This window comes from Spermophilus citellus (assembly GCF_964194105.1).
Source record: "Spermophilus citellus genome assembly, chromosome: 7".
Lineage (NCBI taxonomy): Eukaryota > Metazoa > Chordata > Mammalia > Rodentia > Sciuridae > Spermophilus > Spermophilus citellus.
The window spans coordinates 67,920,638-67,936,651 of record NC_138188.1 but is presented as its reverse complement, the minus strand read 5'-3'; the positions used below and the strand labels follow the sequence as shown (position 1 = coordinate 67,936,651).

The 16,014-nt window shown below is 39.4% G+C and overlaps 1 protein-coding gene across 1 annotated transcript in view; it reads left to right on the top strand.

The window, feature by feature from the left end:
* The first annotated feature begins 209 nt into the window (after positions 1-209).
* The window catches only part of NCEH1 (neutral cholesterol ester hydrolase 1), a 71,022-nt gene continuing 55,217 nt past the window's right edge, over positions 210-16,014 (top strand). Inside the window, exon 1 of the mRNA XM_081302330.1 lies at positions 210-660. Within this exon, the coding sequence (XP_081158456.1) occupies positions 523-660 (138 nt within the window). The 5' untranslated portion in view covers positions 210-522. The remainder of the gene's footprint in view (positions 661-16,014) is intronic.

Sequence of the window (16,014 nt, the reverse complement as noted above, 5' to 3'; positions counted from 1 at the left end):
TCGTAAATTGCTGGGGCTGGCCTTGAAATTGCCACCCTCCTAACTCAGCCTCCTGAGCTGCTGGGTTTGCAAGCATGTGACACCTCGCCCGATTAGAGAGAAAATTTTTTATTATCTTCCTCAGTTGTATCTCCATTTTGAGTCAGAATGACTCACGTGCTTGGACAGAGACCCATCACACTCAAAGTGTTCGGTTTTCAACCATTTGAGAACGTTCAGGAGGCCGATCGTCACAGGCATGCAATACAAAGCAGTGTCCTCCAGAGTCCGCTGTGTTACGTCCAGCGCAGCGCCGCCGGAGCTTCCTCAAACCTGGAGCGTCTGCCACACTTTGCAAGGACACCGAAGAGGGGGGCACGTCAGAGCTCCGACTTCCTCCCGACGCCGTCTGTGATTGGCTCCTGGGGTTATAAGAAACACGTGAATGAACAGCTGCCGTTGGCAGAAACTTGCTGGAGGTCTCTAGGTGGTATCGCTCTCTCCTCCTTGTCAACCCACGGGCGAGCGGAGCCGGGGGGGAGGATGAAGTCGTCCTGTGTCCTGCTCACCGCCCTGGTGGCGCTGGCCGCCTATTACGTCTACATCCCGCTGCCCAGCTCAGTGTCGGATCCCTGGAAGCTGATGCTGCTGGACGCGACTTTCCGGGGCGCACAGCAAGTGGTGAGGCGCAGCCGGGCGCTGCTTCTCTCTCCTTCCTCTTAAGCAAATATATGATGGGGAAGCAACATTTCTCGTTCGTGTTCCACGAGAACACATTTTGCTAACGCAGTGAGGCGATCGCTTTTTTAAGGTGGCCCAGCCGGACATTTTCAGAGCATCGCCTTCGCCTCCTTCTCCTAGCAGAGGGCTCGATCTGTGTCGCCTGGTCTGCGTGTGTGATGGAAGAGGTTAAGTTCTTGAACAGAATTTGACAGTTGTTTAACTTCGCGTCTGCTCTAATTATCGCCCTCTTTTTGGTTTGCAATGTCAAAAGCCAAATCCTTCAGCATTTTCTAAACCGCTCCTCCCTCGTTTTCGTTCTCCTATAGGAGCCGGCAGGCAGAGAATGAGTTAAATGTTGTAGGGAGGTTCGGGGGAAACAGGCTGTAATTCCAAGGAATATAGCCACCTTAAAAGCAGAACCGAGCAAGGACAGTCATCCCAATGTCCCCTTGGCCTTGGCGCGCTCCATTCCCGGGGACAGCGGGCAGGCCTCCAGTTCCGATAGTACTTGAGGAACCGCACGGATCTCCCATTTCATCCTTGGCACTTCGCAGCTCAGGCCAAGAAAGGAGGCCAGAAGGCCCGGCTGGCTGAAAAGGTGGCAGAGACAGTGGCAGTCCTTGTGTTTCGTGCTTGTCTCACAGCATTTATTTTATGACCTTGGCTGTCAAGGAGATTATCTTTGCCTGAGCCAGGATACTCTGCCTTAACCTGGAAGGGTAACATTTCTCGCCACTACATTGTGGGTGTGTGCCCTCTATCCACACCAGATAGGGAAAGGGAACTGGTTTATTCCATGGGAAGAGGCATTGTTTTTACAGTCAGAACTACAGTCTGCAGCCAAGCCTAAGCCCTATGATTGGGCAGTGTTTCTGAGCAGCCTGCCTTATTTAAACTAAACTCTTTTTATTTGTATTTTTTTTGGTGGTGGTGGTACTGGCCATTTAACCCAGGGGCATTTCACCACTGAATTATACCCCAGCTCCCATTATTTATTTATTTATTTGAGACTGGGTCTCTAAGTTGCCCAGACTGGCCTCAAACTTTTTAACCTTCTGTCTTAACCTCCCTAGTCTCTGGGATTACAGGCTTGGGTCACCAGGCCATATGTCTTATCTAAACTCTTAACCCTCCTTCAAAATCAAATGATCTCCCTCCTCCAACCTTGAACATTAATCTCAGGTTATTTTTGTAAAGTCCTTTTTTTTTTCAGAAATGACAACTAGACAAAGAGATTTTTTAAAAATGTGATTTTCCTAGAGGGTTTACATTTCCTTTTTCTAGCCACTATGTGTAGAATTACATAGGCTGTGTGGCTTTGTGCTGTTAAAAAGTCCCCTTCCTAGGGCATTGTAGTACATTTCTAGTACAGATTTGCTTTTCCCCAGTCCAGCCACATTCTTCACCTCCAAGTCTTCTTTTGTCCATTAGGAAAAGTCTATGAAGCTACAGACTTTCTTCTTTTCCAACTGCTTATTAAAATTTGACATGACAAAACAATTACCATTCCATTCTCTAGCACTGATATCAATCAAAACCAAAAAATCAGTCTTCATGTAGGAAGCCCAGCAATCCCTCTCTTCCCTTATGAGATTATGTAATTTGAAAGTAACACCCTTCAAAGATTCTGGAGAACAATGGTGTTTACCTGCTAGGTTAAATGGACATCTACAATAGAAATAAGGAAAACACATGCTGAAAATACATGGTGGCCCATGCCTTCGGATTCAGGAGGATTGCAAGTTTAATGCTGGCCAGCACCTTAGTGAGGCCCTAAGCAACTCAGCAAGACCCTGTCCCAAAATATAAGAAAAGGCTGGGGATGTGGCTCCGTGGTTAAGCTCCCCTGGGTTCATCCCTGGTACCAAAAATAAATATATAAATAAGGAAAATATGAAAAAAGAAACCTGTTGTCTGCAGACAATATTCTTAATTTTCAGGTCACTGAGAAAATCTCCCTTATTATAAGTAATGTGGGGAAAACAGGGTTGGTAGAAAGAACTATCTTCCCTACCTAGGTGACCAAACCATCAAGAGTGAGGCTGTATAGGGTTCTCCCCAGTGTGTCCTCAGCTAGTGTTTGGAAATAGAAAGATTGTAATGCCAGGGCCTATCAATAGATGAGGTGACAATAATCTTCACCTTACACTGTGACCCTGGATTGGAGTAGATTGGCTGAAAAGTGACTCTTGTCATTTCTCTTCTGCATTGTGAAGTATAAATAAGATCATTCAGAACAGATGAAAGCATATCTTACTCAGTAAAGCCATTTTCCTGAGTTTTCCCTGTAAAATATGAATCAACCCGGAGCCTGTGTATCCTAGGCAAGTGCTGTACCACTGAGCTACACGCATAGCCCAGGAATGTATGAGTGTATGCATTTGTTTATTTTGTGGTACTGGGATGGAACCCAGCTCTACCCCTGAGTTATATCCCCAGCCCTTTTTATTTATTTATTTTTTAATTTTGAGACAAGATCTTGCTAAGTTGAAGAGGCTAGACTTGAACTTTTGATTGTCCTGTCTCAGCCTCCCCAGTGGCAGCCATTGTTTCCCACCCCAGTACTGTACTTAAATGCCTGGTATGTGTAATTCCAAGAGTTGTCTCCAAGGATCCACTATGAATTGTGGGGAAAATCTATCAGGTTACCTAATTTTGTTGAAGCAATAAAATAAATGTAAATTGGAAGTCATTTATATCCTTGAAACCTAGAGAGCTACCACTGAATTGCATGGCATAAACCGTGTTATTCAAATAATTTTAGTTTCCATTGGTTGGCTCCATTGTAAAAGTAATGGAAGCCATTTAGAAGATTAAGTTTGGCCTACTTCCTGACACAGCAGCACCTGCCTAGCTGGCATCAAGAGTCAAGAGTATTGCTTTATTCTTTTTCAAGTGCTTTACCCTTTACTACCACTTCTTATCACTTTTATTTTGTACAGTGAGCCACATTATTGAGATATGTTCATTGCACTGTTGTTCCTTGAAGTCCTCCAATATTTCCTAAGAAGTTACTTAGGGACAATAAAAACTTAAAAGAGCTGGAGATGTAGTTCAGTGGTCAAGAGCTCCTGGGTTCAATCCCCAGTACCATAAATAAATAAATAGCTACTTAGGATTTATCTCTTAATTCATCTCAAATACAGATGCTACATTGGAATACCCTAGAAACCATTAAAAAATCCTGATGCCCAGGTCATAGCCTATGCCAAATTTATTTGGAATCTCTGGAAGATAAGGATTTTTAACAAGTGTTTTTAGAACTTCCTCCAGGTGATTTAAATTGCAGAAAACCTTGAAAGACACTGCTTTATAAAATAAATGTATTTCTGTGATAGATAATACATTTTCTTTAATCTGTTCAAGTTACATTGCATGTGTGTAGCTGGGAATGACCCCTTTTACATTAGCATGGATTAGTTTATCAGATTAGTTGGTTGATACTAAGAGTCTACGGGGAAAAAATACTAACTAGGCTAATTTCAGTGTTATAAAAGAGCCATTATAACGCCTGAGCAGTGGAAAAACACAGTGAAAACAGGTCTGGGAAGGGCAGTGGAGCAGTTTAGATAATATGGGGCAACAGGAAACTAGAAGAGAGAAAGGAGAGAGGGTAGGGAAGTTATGAATGCTGATTTCAAAATGCTATGCAAGTGAAGAAATGCAGATGAAGGGACTGAGATGTGTAAACTGCTGGAGAAAATGTACATCAGGACTACTTTCGTTGAGGACAGTTTGGCAATACTCACCAGAAGTATGTAGGTTCTTTGACTGAATTTTATTCCTCTGGATAGAATTGGTTGTAAATCATGATGGATATTGGCAAAATTGGGCTGGGGTTGAAGCTTATGGTGGAGGTTTGCCTGGCCTAAGCAATCTGTAGTTGTAAACTTGGAAACTTTTACAAGATTAGAAACTTTGTTTAACTAGTCCTTTTTAGAGCCCTGCCATTTATAAGAAATGTGGAGAAGTATTTACTACATATATTTTTCATCATCATTTAAGGGAATAAAAAATTTAAAACAATGAAGGAGGGGATATGGCACGGACCTCAGAGGTAGTAGAGCACTTGCCTAGCATGTGTGAGGCCCTGTGTTTGATTCCCAACACTGCCCCCCCAACAAAAAACCAAGATTAAATTATGGTGAATATGGTGTATTCATATTTGGGAACACTATGCAATTGAAAAACTTATGTTGTAAAATAATGTTTAATGACTTGAGAAGATTTGTATTGTATATTAAGCAGGAAAGGCTATAATATTGCACATACACTATTTACATATCAAAAAGTACATTTATGTATTTTTTTTCACAATGAAGATATAAAAATTTTTTAAACCTTTTTTTTGGTCTAGGGGTATGTTTCTTTTTTCTAAAGTGGAATTGTGTGTATATGCATATCAATGTGATGTATATTTCTTAGAATTGTTTTATGAAGAAAATCAGATTTTTTTTTAAAAAAAGCTATTTTGATATAGCTATTATAGTCTCATGCAAAGTCACTTAGACTTAGCACAGATTGAAAACCTACAGTGTTAGCTGGGCATGATGGTGCACACCTGTAATCTCAGTGACTTGGGAGGCTGAGACAGGAGGATGGCAAGTTTGAAGCCAGCCTGGGCAACCTAGTGAGACTCTATCTAAAAATAAAAAGTAAAAAAGTCTGGGGATGTAGCCCCAAGTAGAGCACTTATCTAGCCTTTGGAAGGCCCTGGGTTCCACCATCAGCATCACATAAAAAGAAAAAAAAAAAAAAGCTCGGAGCTGATAGACATCATATAATAGGTACAGTTACAAAAGCTTGTAGGAGAGAGAGGCCTTGTATAGTTCAGAGGGTAAGAAAGAGGGTGACCCACGGTAATAATGATATTTCACGGGAATTCAGATCAGGAACCTTGATCATCTATCTCGTAACTACCTGTTTTTCTATTTTTTTTAAGTCTATCTATCTATCTATTTATTTATTTTATGGTGCTGGGAATTGAATCCAGGACCACTTGAATGTTAAGCATGCACTTTATCACTGACTTACATCCCCAGCCCTTTTTATTTTTTTATTTTAAGACAGGGTCTTGCTAAGGTGCTGAGGCTGGCCTCCTGTCCCAGCCCCCACAGTAACTGGAATTACAAGGGTGCACCACTGCACCTGAGGAGTTATTAGTTCTTATACTATGAACCTTTTCAATGACATAATGTAAAAGAAAGTTTGTTGAAACTGGCATTTCTTCCGATATTCACATGTTTCTTATGGATGATAATGCTTTTAGACTAGTCCAGTAAAGTATTTCATTCTGTGTAATGCCTCCAAACTTGTTGAGCTTTAATATGACCTCACCTGAATTGCCTGGAGGTGATGTGATTTGGGGCTGTGTGGGTGTGATTTAAATGATCACAGCTCAGCTGGAAACCCTATGGAACTGTAATATGCTAACATTTTTCATAACAGTTTTGAACTGGAATTTCTATTAATGTCAGGCAAATTTAATTTTCAAACCTTAGTAAATAATAAGTTTTGCCTATTGCCTTCCAGACCTACAATGGTATGTATTTCTTCATGTACACTGGAGATTTCACTAACCACACTAATTTTTAGATGATTTCAAAGAATTGTTTTCATTTATTTTTAAAATTAGTGACTACATGTGAACAGTTATTTAGGAATTACAGACTTTATGTGTGGTTTAAGTTACTTTGAAGCAACTGCCTCACATTCTTTTTACTCAATATTTTTGATTGGTGCATTGCAATTATACATAATGGTAGAATTCATTGGTACATATTCATACAGGCACATGGTATAATAATATAATTTGGTCAATATCATTACCCAATATTTCCCCTTTCCTCTCCCTCCTCCTTCCCCTTGGTTCCTTTTCTCTACTGTACTAGTCATGAGATCCCCATGTTCCCACACCCAATCCCCACTGTCCCAGGATTGTCTTTAAACACATGGCAGAAGAAAGGCTTGAAGACTAGCTTCAGGAGCAATATTTAATCAGTATTAGTTCTAAAAGGTGAGAGATCTAAGTTTTCTGTGCAGACAGCACTTAGAAAACATTAAGGTCAGATTGACTTAGCTACCAGGTTTGAAAGACAATGCCTAATTTATAGTTGCTTTTTTTTTTAAGCATTTCTACAGATAGAACTCTGAATACCGAAATCCATCATTCTTACTGTGTCCATCCCCACCTCACTGTCCCTGCACTGGGGATTAAATCCACAGCCTAGCACATGCTAGGCAAGAGCTCCAGCACTGAGCTACACCCATAGTCCTTTTTTTGTTTGTTAATGACAGGGTCTTACTAAGTTGCCCAAGCTTGCCTCAGATTTGTAATCCTCTGTCGCAGCCTCTTGAGTTGCTGGAATTAAATTTCTGAGGCTTTAAAGAACAAAATCTTTTATTTCACCTTACATTTATATAGCACTCTTAGGTTTATGGAGAATTTTACTTATATCGCTTCATTTAACCCATTTTGCCACATTATCCCAGTTGTAGAACACCTACAAAAACTTAAATATAGGGTATCGTATGTAATAAATGATATGTAATATAATTATATAACAATATAATAATAATAAATTAATATAATATAAATAAGCTCTAGATTATGATTTCCAACCTAATTTATATACTTATGTCAATTTCATTAAAATATTTGTAAAGTTGAAAACTTGGGATTTAATGGGGTTAATTTCTTATAATAAACTACTGGTTGGCACTGTTATTTTCATTTGCTGAGAAAATTTGAAACACAGAAAAGGTAAATGACATCCTCAAGATTACATGATTAGTTATACTGTGAAGCAGGGACTGGAATTGAAGTTCCTGGGCTCCTAGTCTCATGTTATTCTCACTGCTGGGCCATGCAGTGGGAATGGTCACTATAACTTTTCACCAGGGCAGTGAAAGGTTATATTCTGACATTTTTTGAGTTTGCATGGTTAAAGGATTAAATTTCTTTGGTATACCAAGGGATACTGAAAGCAAGGGGAATTATACAAATAGTTCTCAGATAAAAGTGTTTTGTTTTATTTTTGGTACTGGGGAATGATTCCAGGGATGCTGTATCATAGAGCTATATCCCCACCATTTTTATTTTTAATTTTGAGACAGGGTCTCACTAAGTTGCTGAGGGTCTTGCTAAGCTGCTTAGGCTGGCCTCAACCTTGAGATCTTTCTGCCTCAGCCTCTTAACTCACTGGGATCACAAGCTTTATCCAACTTGATAAATCGTAATAGTTACAGAAAATGTTTTTAATTTGTTGCCTCTATAGCACATTTAAACATCAATATCTTGTGGGTTAAATTAATATATTTGCAGTGTTCCTGTTTGGACAGCTCACCTCTCCATACTTATTATCTTTGCTACTAAGCACAGATAGATAGTCCCAAAGTTATATGTAAAGTTTATTTATTGTCCAAACTAGGACATTTGTGAGAGTGACAGGAACTACTAATAATAATCATGCCAGGACAATAGTCTTAAACCAGAATTATTCCCAGGTAAATCTGGATGATTTGTAAACTTTTGGCCTGATAAAGCTGAGTTGCAGAATGAGCCCTATCCTAGGTGCTCCCATCTGACTCAATCCTCCAGTCTCCACTCCACCACTCCCCCAGTTTTTTGTCCCCTATAGAATACTACAGAATAAAAGTACTAAGTGACGTAGCTGGCACCACTCTGTGTCCCTGAAGACTGAACAGACTGGCGTGGGACACCTTTCCTCTTGTCCCTCCGACTTGCATGCCCTCCCACACTCACACTTTGGTCAACATCCCTACATCTTTCAACATCAACTCAAATATCTTCTCTTTTTGGAAACTTCCCCACCCTCCAGCAGTCCCAATCAGCCTTCATTTCTCTCTATCCACTCAGCTAGTGTCTCCTTTTTCTCTTATGGCCCTTTCCCATTTCTTTACTTAATGTTGACATTTCTTAATGTGCAGGGTCCCCACCAAATCATCAGCTTTCTCATCTTGGTAGATATAATTTCCCTTTTACTGTTTTTAATTTTGTTTGTTTGACGATCAAGATAGAAAAACTAGAACCAACATAGACATTTCATGGTTCTGCTTTCTTTCAGTCTTTGTATTACTCCATCTGCCCCAATAGACAGACATAGGGCCTCTACGCGCTTCTGACTCTGAATAGAGCCCAAAGTGGTTTTTGTTATTCTTTGAAACTTCTTTTCTTTTTTGCAAGCCTAGCTGATTTCTGAGTTTTTAACTTCCTCATGACATTTTACAGATTTATGCTTGTCTTTGTAAGGAATTATCTACTTGTTTCTGGCTAAATATTACTTATGATTACAAGTCATCTCCTTAAATGATGATTGGCAAATTCCCACATTTATTTGGTATCATTCTATATCTTTTCTGCTAGAATAGATAACTGATGATTACTCCATGAGAAATTGAGAGGTTCTCTTCTAAGCTTCCTATCCCATAAATATTAGATTTAAACTACTTTTTCTTTGAAGAATTTGAAGTTCTCTCTCTCTCTCTCTCTCTCTCTCTCTCTCTCTCTCTCTCTCTCTCTCTCCCCCCCTCCCCCCCCCGCCCCCTCCCTCTTGTTTTTGGTACTGGGGATTGAATCCAGGGGTGTTTTATCACTGAGCTACATCCTTATTCCTTTTTTCTTTCTTTCTTTCAGGGTCTTGTTAAATTGCTGAGGGTCTCACTAAGTTGCTGAGGCCGGCCTCAAACTTAATCCTTCTGCCTTAGCCTCTCAAGTCACTGGGAAAACAGGTGTGGGCCACCATGAATGGCAAGTCCACTTTTCTAAAGTGCAAGATATTTAGTTCACTATTTCTTATATGTATATCTATTCTAAATTAGGGTCTTTGTCCAAAGGTTTCTGTATAATAATGGATCTATTTACTGAATCATAAACACTGAATGATAATTGACACTGTAAAATTAGTAATGTTCTTTATTTTATAAGAAAGGAAATAGAGGCCCAAGAAAGTTAAGTAACTTATTCACAGACACATGGCTGCTTAGTGAGGCTGGGCATGGATGAGGTCCGCTGGGCTCCCTAGCCATGCCTGTCCAGCCTTCCTTGTCCCCACCTCACTTCTCTATTCCACCCTCTTCTGTACTTCTTGTGTAGTCCACACTAAGAATGCATCATACAGGAAGGAGCTTCTTTTATATTTACAGATTTTAGTGCCGGAGGATATTAATATTATTAAGAGAAAAACTTTAGACAAAATAAATTTAATGGAGTGTACATAAGCAAGGGACAATTGATAAATCAGGCAGCACTCAGAACCAGAAGAGGTTCAGAGAGCTCCACTCTGCTTGTGAGCCAGGAGGTTTTGGAGGCCGAACATGGAAGCAAAATAGAAAACTTATTTGGCTACAGCTAGACATTTGCCTTATTTGGGTATGATCCTGTGAAAAGTTCTTTAGTTTAGTTGGTGGTTTCTGATTGGTTAAACTTAAGTTTCATTTTACTGTTTATATTGACTTGTGGATTTTGATTTGCCTGGGAGCTCTGGTTACAGGGACAACCTCAGTCTAATGTCCTCCTTCTTATTTGTCTTAATGATGTATATTACACATTACAAAGGGTTCCTTGGTTAAATAAAATTTGGCAATGCTGATTTAAACAGTTAATGAGGTTTTCTTTCTTAATGATAAAGCGTTCTAGGAATCTTACTATTTAATGTGAGTTTTGAATCTTTTTTTTTTTTTTTAGGTACTTGTGATTAAACCCAGGAGCACTTTACCCCCAAACTACATTCCCAGTCTTTTTTCTGTTTTATTTTCAAACAGAGTCTTCCTAAGTTGCCTAGGCTGGCCTTGAATTTACGATCTTCCTATCTCAGCCTTCCAAGTTGCTGGGATTGATTACAGGCATGCATCGCTATACCTGGCTATGTTTTGAAACTTGCAGAGGTGCATACCTGTAATCCCAGCAACTCAGGAGGCTGAGATGGAAAGATCTCAATTTTGAAGCCAGCTGCAGAAACTTAGGGAGATGCCATCTCAAAATGAAAAATAAACAGGGCTGGGGCTGGGGATGTAGCTCAGTAGTAAAGGACTCTTAGGTTCAATTTACAGAACAAAACAAATAAAAAATTAAACATGTATAAACTTAGTCCCCAAGTTTAATTGACTATAGTTCTCTTGTTTCATAAAATATTTCATGAAACTGATAAAATATTACATATTTTTTCCCTACCAACATCATTTTATTTTGTTTGTCTTGGGAAATGCATAGCATTAAAACTTGAATTTTTATTTTAATGTCTGTTAAATTCACAATACAAATTTATGACTTTTAAGATCTTCTTTCCACCAATTCCAAGTTGGGATTTCTCCCTTAGATGTTTAAAGAACATTTATTAGAACATTTATTTATACCCATGGTAGAATATGATGTTTGGCCAGTAAATAAAGTTTCATAAGTCTGTCCTACGCACATCATGAGACATGAGTATTACCAAATTTTGAAGACCATTTTCATAGTGATTTAAAGCATGGACTTTGGTATCAAAAACTGTTTAAATCCTGACTTTGAGCCATATTAGCCATATTAGTATGACCTTGAATAGAGTATTTAACTATTAGTTTGTTTCCTGATCTAGTAAATGCACACATAATACTTAACCTAAAAAGTTATAGTGAAGATTTCATGAGATTATGTGTATAAAGCTCTGTTGTCCCCATCATTGTCATTATCCCTGCCATCCTCATCAAACATCAGTTAATGTATAAAAACCTGGACCAGCATCTGGAGCATGAGAATTAATTTAGTCCAGATCTGAGTTTGGCAGTTGTCCATAGTATCCTACAATAGTAGCGCCTGGTTTTTGTTATACTGTTTCCACTTTCCTACTGCTCTCAGGTTTGTGGCTTTCTATACAGGTGTAGATCTTAACATGGTCTGCTATTGGCTATGTCTACTAGGTTTAAATCCAATCTTTAGCACCTACTAGTTATGAGACTAGTTGAGCAAGTTTTTGAACTGTAAGGAAACTGTCAGCCCCAACACATTCTCCCAGGCATTTGTGACTTTCATATTCAGTGTCTCAACCTACACCCCATTTGCTCAGATGAGTTCAAGATGTCTACCCAAGCTGAAGCAATGTTGATATTAAGCTGTTGTTTCTGACTAGAAATAGTCAAAATGTATTTTATATGTCCTGGTTAAAACCTGAGATGGGGGTTACTGATATTACATACTAGATAGCAAAGCACATAAAGTACAGAAATTCCCTTTCCTCAAGTAATGAAATTTATGTTGGTTGGTTCATCTTTGTGGACACATATTTTACAATTGGATTCTTTTAAAATTATTTTTAATTGACAGATAATAATTGCACATATTTATAAGGTAGGGTGTAATGTTTCAATACTATCTATATATTGTATGAACAGTCAGGTTATTTGGGTTATTCATCATCTCAAACATTTATCATTTCTTTGAGCTACATTTTCACTGAGCTACATTCCCTAGCCCTTTTTATTTTTATTTTGAGACAGGGTCTTGCTAGTTGGTTAGGGTTTTACTAAGTTGCTGAGGCTGGCCTTGAACTTGCAATCCTTCTGCCTCAGCCTCCCACATTGTCACTGGGATTACAGATGTGTGCCACCACATCTGGCTCAGATGAATGTTAACTTACCCCATTTTGCATTGAATTCTATTAGTACTATAGTTATGATTGAAACATTTAAATAAACATTATATAATTTGATGAAGGTCAGAGGGGCAGATTTTTACAGAATATTCCATATGCCAGATTTGGGTCTTAGTAGCCACAGATGCTGCTATGGACCAAAGGTTATAAGCTTAATAACTTTTCTTTGCATAGCCAATTAATATTGTGTAATTCTGAATTATTCAATTAAGTGAAGCTATGTCTTGGATGAAAAGATAAACATTGTTGTGGGTTATGTCTGTAGAAGGACACCATTTGGTAGTGATTTTTAATTATTCTAAAAAATTAACATCAGTTTCCTGTCTCTGTAATAGATTCCCCCCCCCCACCCCCAAATCATAGACTTTTTAACTGCTTTTAAAACAATTGGAGTTTTAGGCCAGTGTGGTAGCATACCCCTGTAATTCCAGCTACCTGGGAGGCTAGAGGCAGGAGGATCACAAGTTCACAACCAGCCTGGCCGACTTAGTGAGACCCTGTCTCAAATTTTAAAAGGCTGAGGATGTAGCTCACTGCTTGCTTAGCACAGATAAGGCCCTGGGTTCAATCCCTAGAACTGGGGGGGTGGGGGTGGGGGGAACGTTGGAGTTTTGAGTTGTTTTGAGTTGGGGTATTGCTCAGTGGTGGAACATTTGTCTAGCATGCACTAGACATGGGTTCTATCCTCAACACCGAACAAAATTTAAAAAAAGTTCGACTTTCATTTGGGAGTAGTCTATGGTACCAAGTAGTTTTTGGTACCAAGTATTGAACCCAGAGGTGCTTAACCCTGGGCCACATTCCTCCCCCCCCCATCCTTTTTTAAAATTTTATTTTATTCAGAGACAGGGTCTCGATAAATTGCTTAGGGCCTTGCTAAGTTGCTGAGGCTAGCTTTGAACTTGTGATCCTCCTGCCTCAGCCTCCAAAGCTGCTGGGATTACAGGATTCTGCCACCACCCAGCCCAAGGTTACATCTTTATACCACCTCCAACCACCTCTTTCTCTTTTTTCTTTTTTCCATTTTCAGGCTTCAGAGAGTACGTATGGAGCAATCATTGGTAGCATTTTAAACTCTATACACTTGTGATTCTTAAAGTGGCTGCAATAAAGATTGGTTCCTGTGGTTTTATGTGTACGTGGAGATACAGTGTTACTTTCAGATCTTTTAAATATATGAAGTCATACTCTGTTACAGCTCTTCCTCTTTCTGCTAGGGAAGGAAGTGATGCCTTTTTCCTTTTCTAAAGTGCAAGTATATTTTTAGCAGACATTTATCAATCACTCAAAATGTGCCAGACACTGCAGAGGCCTTGAGGTTTGCACTATGAAAATTCTAGAAGTAGACAATCCGGACAACACTGACGAGTGCTTCCAGCTGTGGTGTGTTGTGAGAGCTGTGGGAGCCAGATAGACAAAGATCCCATATGTCTGAGGAACTCAGGCTGAGGAGGTGCTGGCTGATCTGAGTCTGAAGGGATGAGAAGCATCACTGATCAATCAGACAGGAAGGGCATCCAGGGAGAGAACAGGAGGGGCCAAAATCTGAAGTGGGAGAGCATGCCACATACAAGAAGTTACTTCCACTAATTTTCTGACAGAATTTTTTTTTTCTTACATAACTGAACCATGGGTGGGACTAGCCTGTCTTGTGTTGTTAAGATCTTGTATAACTTGTTCCAGCTGCTCACATACTAAAATTGTAACAATACAGAGAAGACAAGCATGACTCCTGTGCATGGATGACATGCCATTTTTTTTTTTTTTTTTTTTGCATTACAGGGGATTGAACCCAGGGGTGCTCTACCATTGAGCAATAGTCCCAGCCCCTTTTATTTTTCATTTTGTATTTTGAAGCATGGTTTTATTAAGTTGCCAAGGCGGACCTTGAACCTCCTGCCTCAGTCTCCCAAGTGGCTAGGATTATAAGTATGTGATACTTAGCTGGTAAGCATTCTACATTTTTTTAAATTATATCCTTCATTGTGGTCTCTTTCAATAAGTTAGTAATAGGATTATGAGAGCATACAATCATTGCATGAATTTTCAAGAATAAGTACCACTTGGTGAAATAAGCTTAAACTACTTATGAAAAATATTCTCTATTACAGGGCCAAAGGTGTGGCTCTATGGTAGAGTGTTTCTTGGGTATATCCCCAGCACTGGGTGGGGGTAGGGGGGAGTCTGTGTTATAAACCTATAGAGTAGCATTTAAATTTTGGTGACTAATATAATTTGATTGAAAATGTGGTTTTCTAATGTTATTTGCTTCAGTAGCTTTTTGTCTTCAACAAAAACTTTAAGTCAGTCCTTCTGGTTGCATCTCTAGTGTATTGCTTAAAAAAGCCTTCCTTTGTTTAAAGTTGGAAAGAAACACTAAGTTGTTGGCAGCAATGGTGCCTCATTTGAAACAAAAGCTTCTTGCCTATTCACCAGAGGGTGGGTCTGTAGTTTAGAGAACATGATCTCTTGGGTTAACTACCAAGTCTAGTTTCCCTTACTATGTTTGTGTTTCTCATTCCACTCTGTTCTTTCTTGTCTGTTTTTTTCATCTTGGCATTGGTAATCATCTTGTTTAATTACTTCTATATAATTTGTTCCCACTGCCTGGCTGGTAGCTCTGGAAGGGAAGGGGTATGTATGCCTATGGGTTTCCCTACTGTGTTGGTCAGCTTTTCCTTTCTGTACCAAAATACTTGACAGAAACAACTTAGAGGAAGAAAGTTTACTTTTGCTCATGGTTTCAGAGTTTCAGTCCATGGTGGGTTGACTCCACTGCTCTGGTCCCAAGATGAGGCCTCACATCATGGTAGGAGGGCTTAGTGCAGGGAAGCTGCCCCACTTATGGTGCTCAGAAAGCAGAGAGAGGGAGGGGAAGAGGACACAGGGAAGATGCACTCTTCTAGAGCACACCCCAAGTGACCTACCTCCTCCAGCCACACCTACCTGCCTACATTACCACCTAGTTGGTCCATTAAAACTAAGGTGGACTGATTGGGTTATAGCTTTCACAGTAGAGAGGGTACTGGTGATGACATCTCAAAGGAAGTTGTTTCTCTACATCTCCTTTCTCAAATAAGGACCCATCAGTAAAATCAATTAGCAAAATTGCTTGGTTTTGCCCCAGACTCCTGTTTTCTTTCCACGAAGAGCTCAAGTAGGAAAACAGGGTAAATTGCCTGCTGCTTCATAAGGCATGAACTTAGAAGCAACAGTGAAAAGAAACATAATAGTGTCAACTTACTTTATAAACAGAGATATGAAAAATTGTGGTATATAAGTGTAATAAGAATTGCAATGCATTTTGCTGTCATGTATTTAAAAAATTAAAATCAATTAAATAAAAAAAAAGAAAAGAAACATAATAGCAATGCTGGATACTCGTTCATTCAATGATTCTAGGGAACATTAAATGTGTACTAGGTAGTATACTAGATTTAAGGCAACGAGGAGGAGGCAAGAGGGCTGGGGATGTGGCTCAGGTGGTAGCGTGCTCGCCTGGCATGCGTGCGGCCCGGGTTCGATCCTCAGCACCACATACAAACAAAGATGTTGTGTCCGCCGAAAACTAAAAAATAAATATTAAACAATTCTCTCTCTCTCTCTCTCCTCTCTCACTCTCTCTTTAAAAAAGATTTTCTAAAAAAAAAAAAAAAGAAGA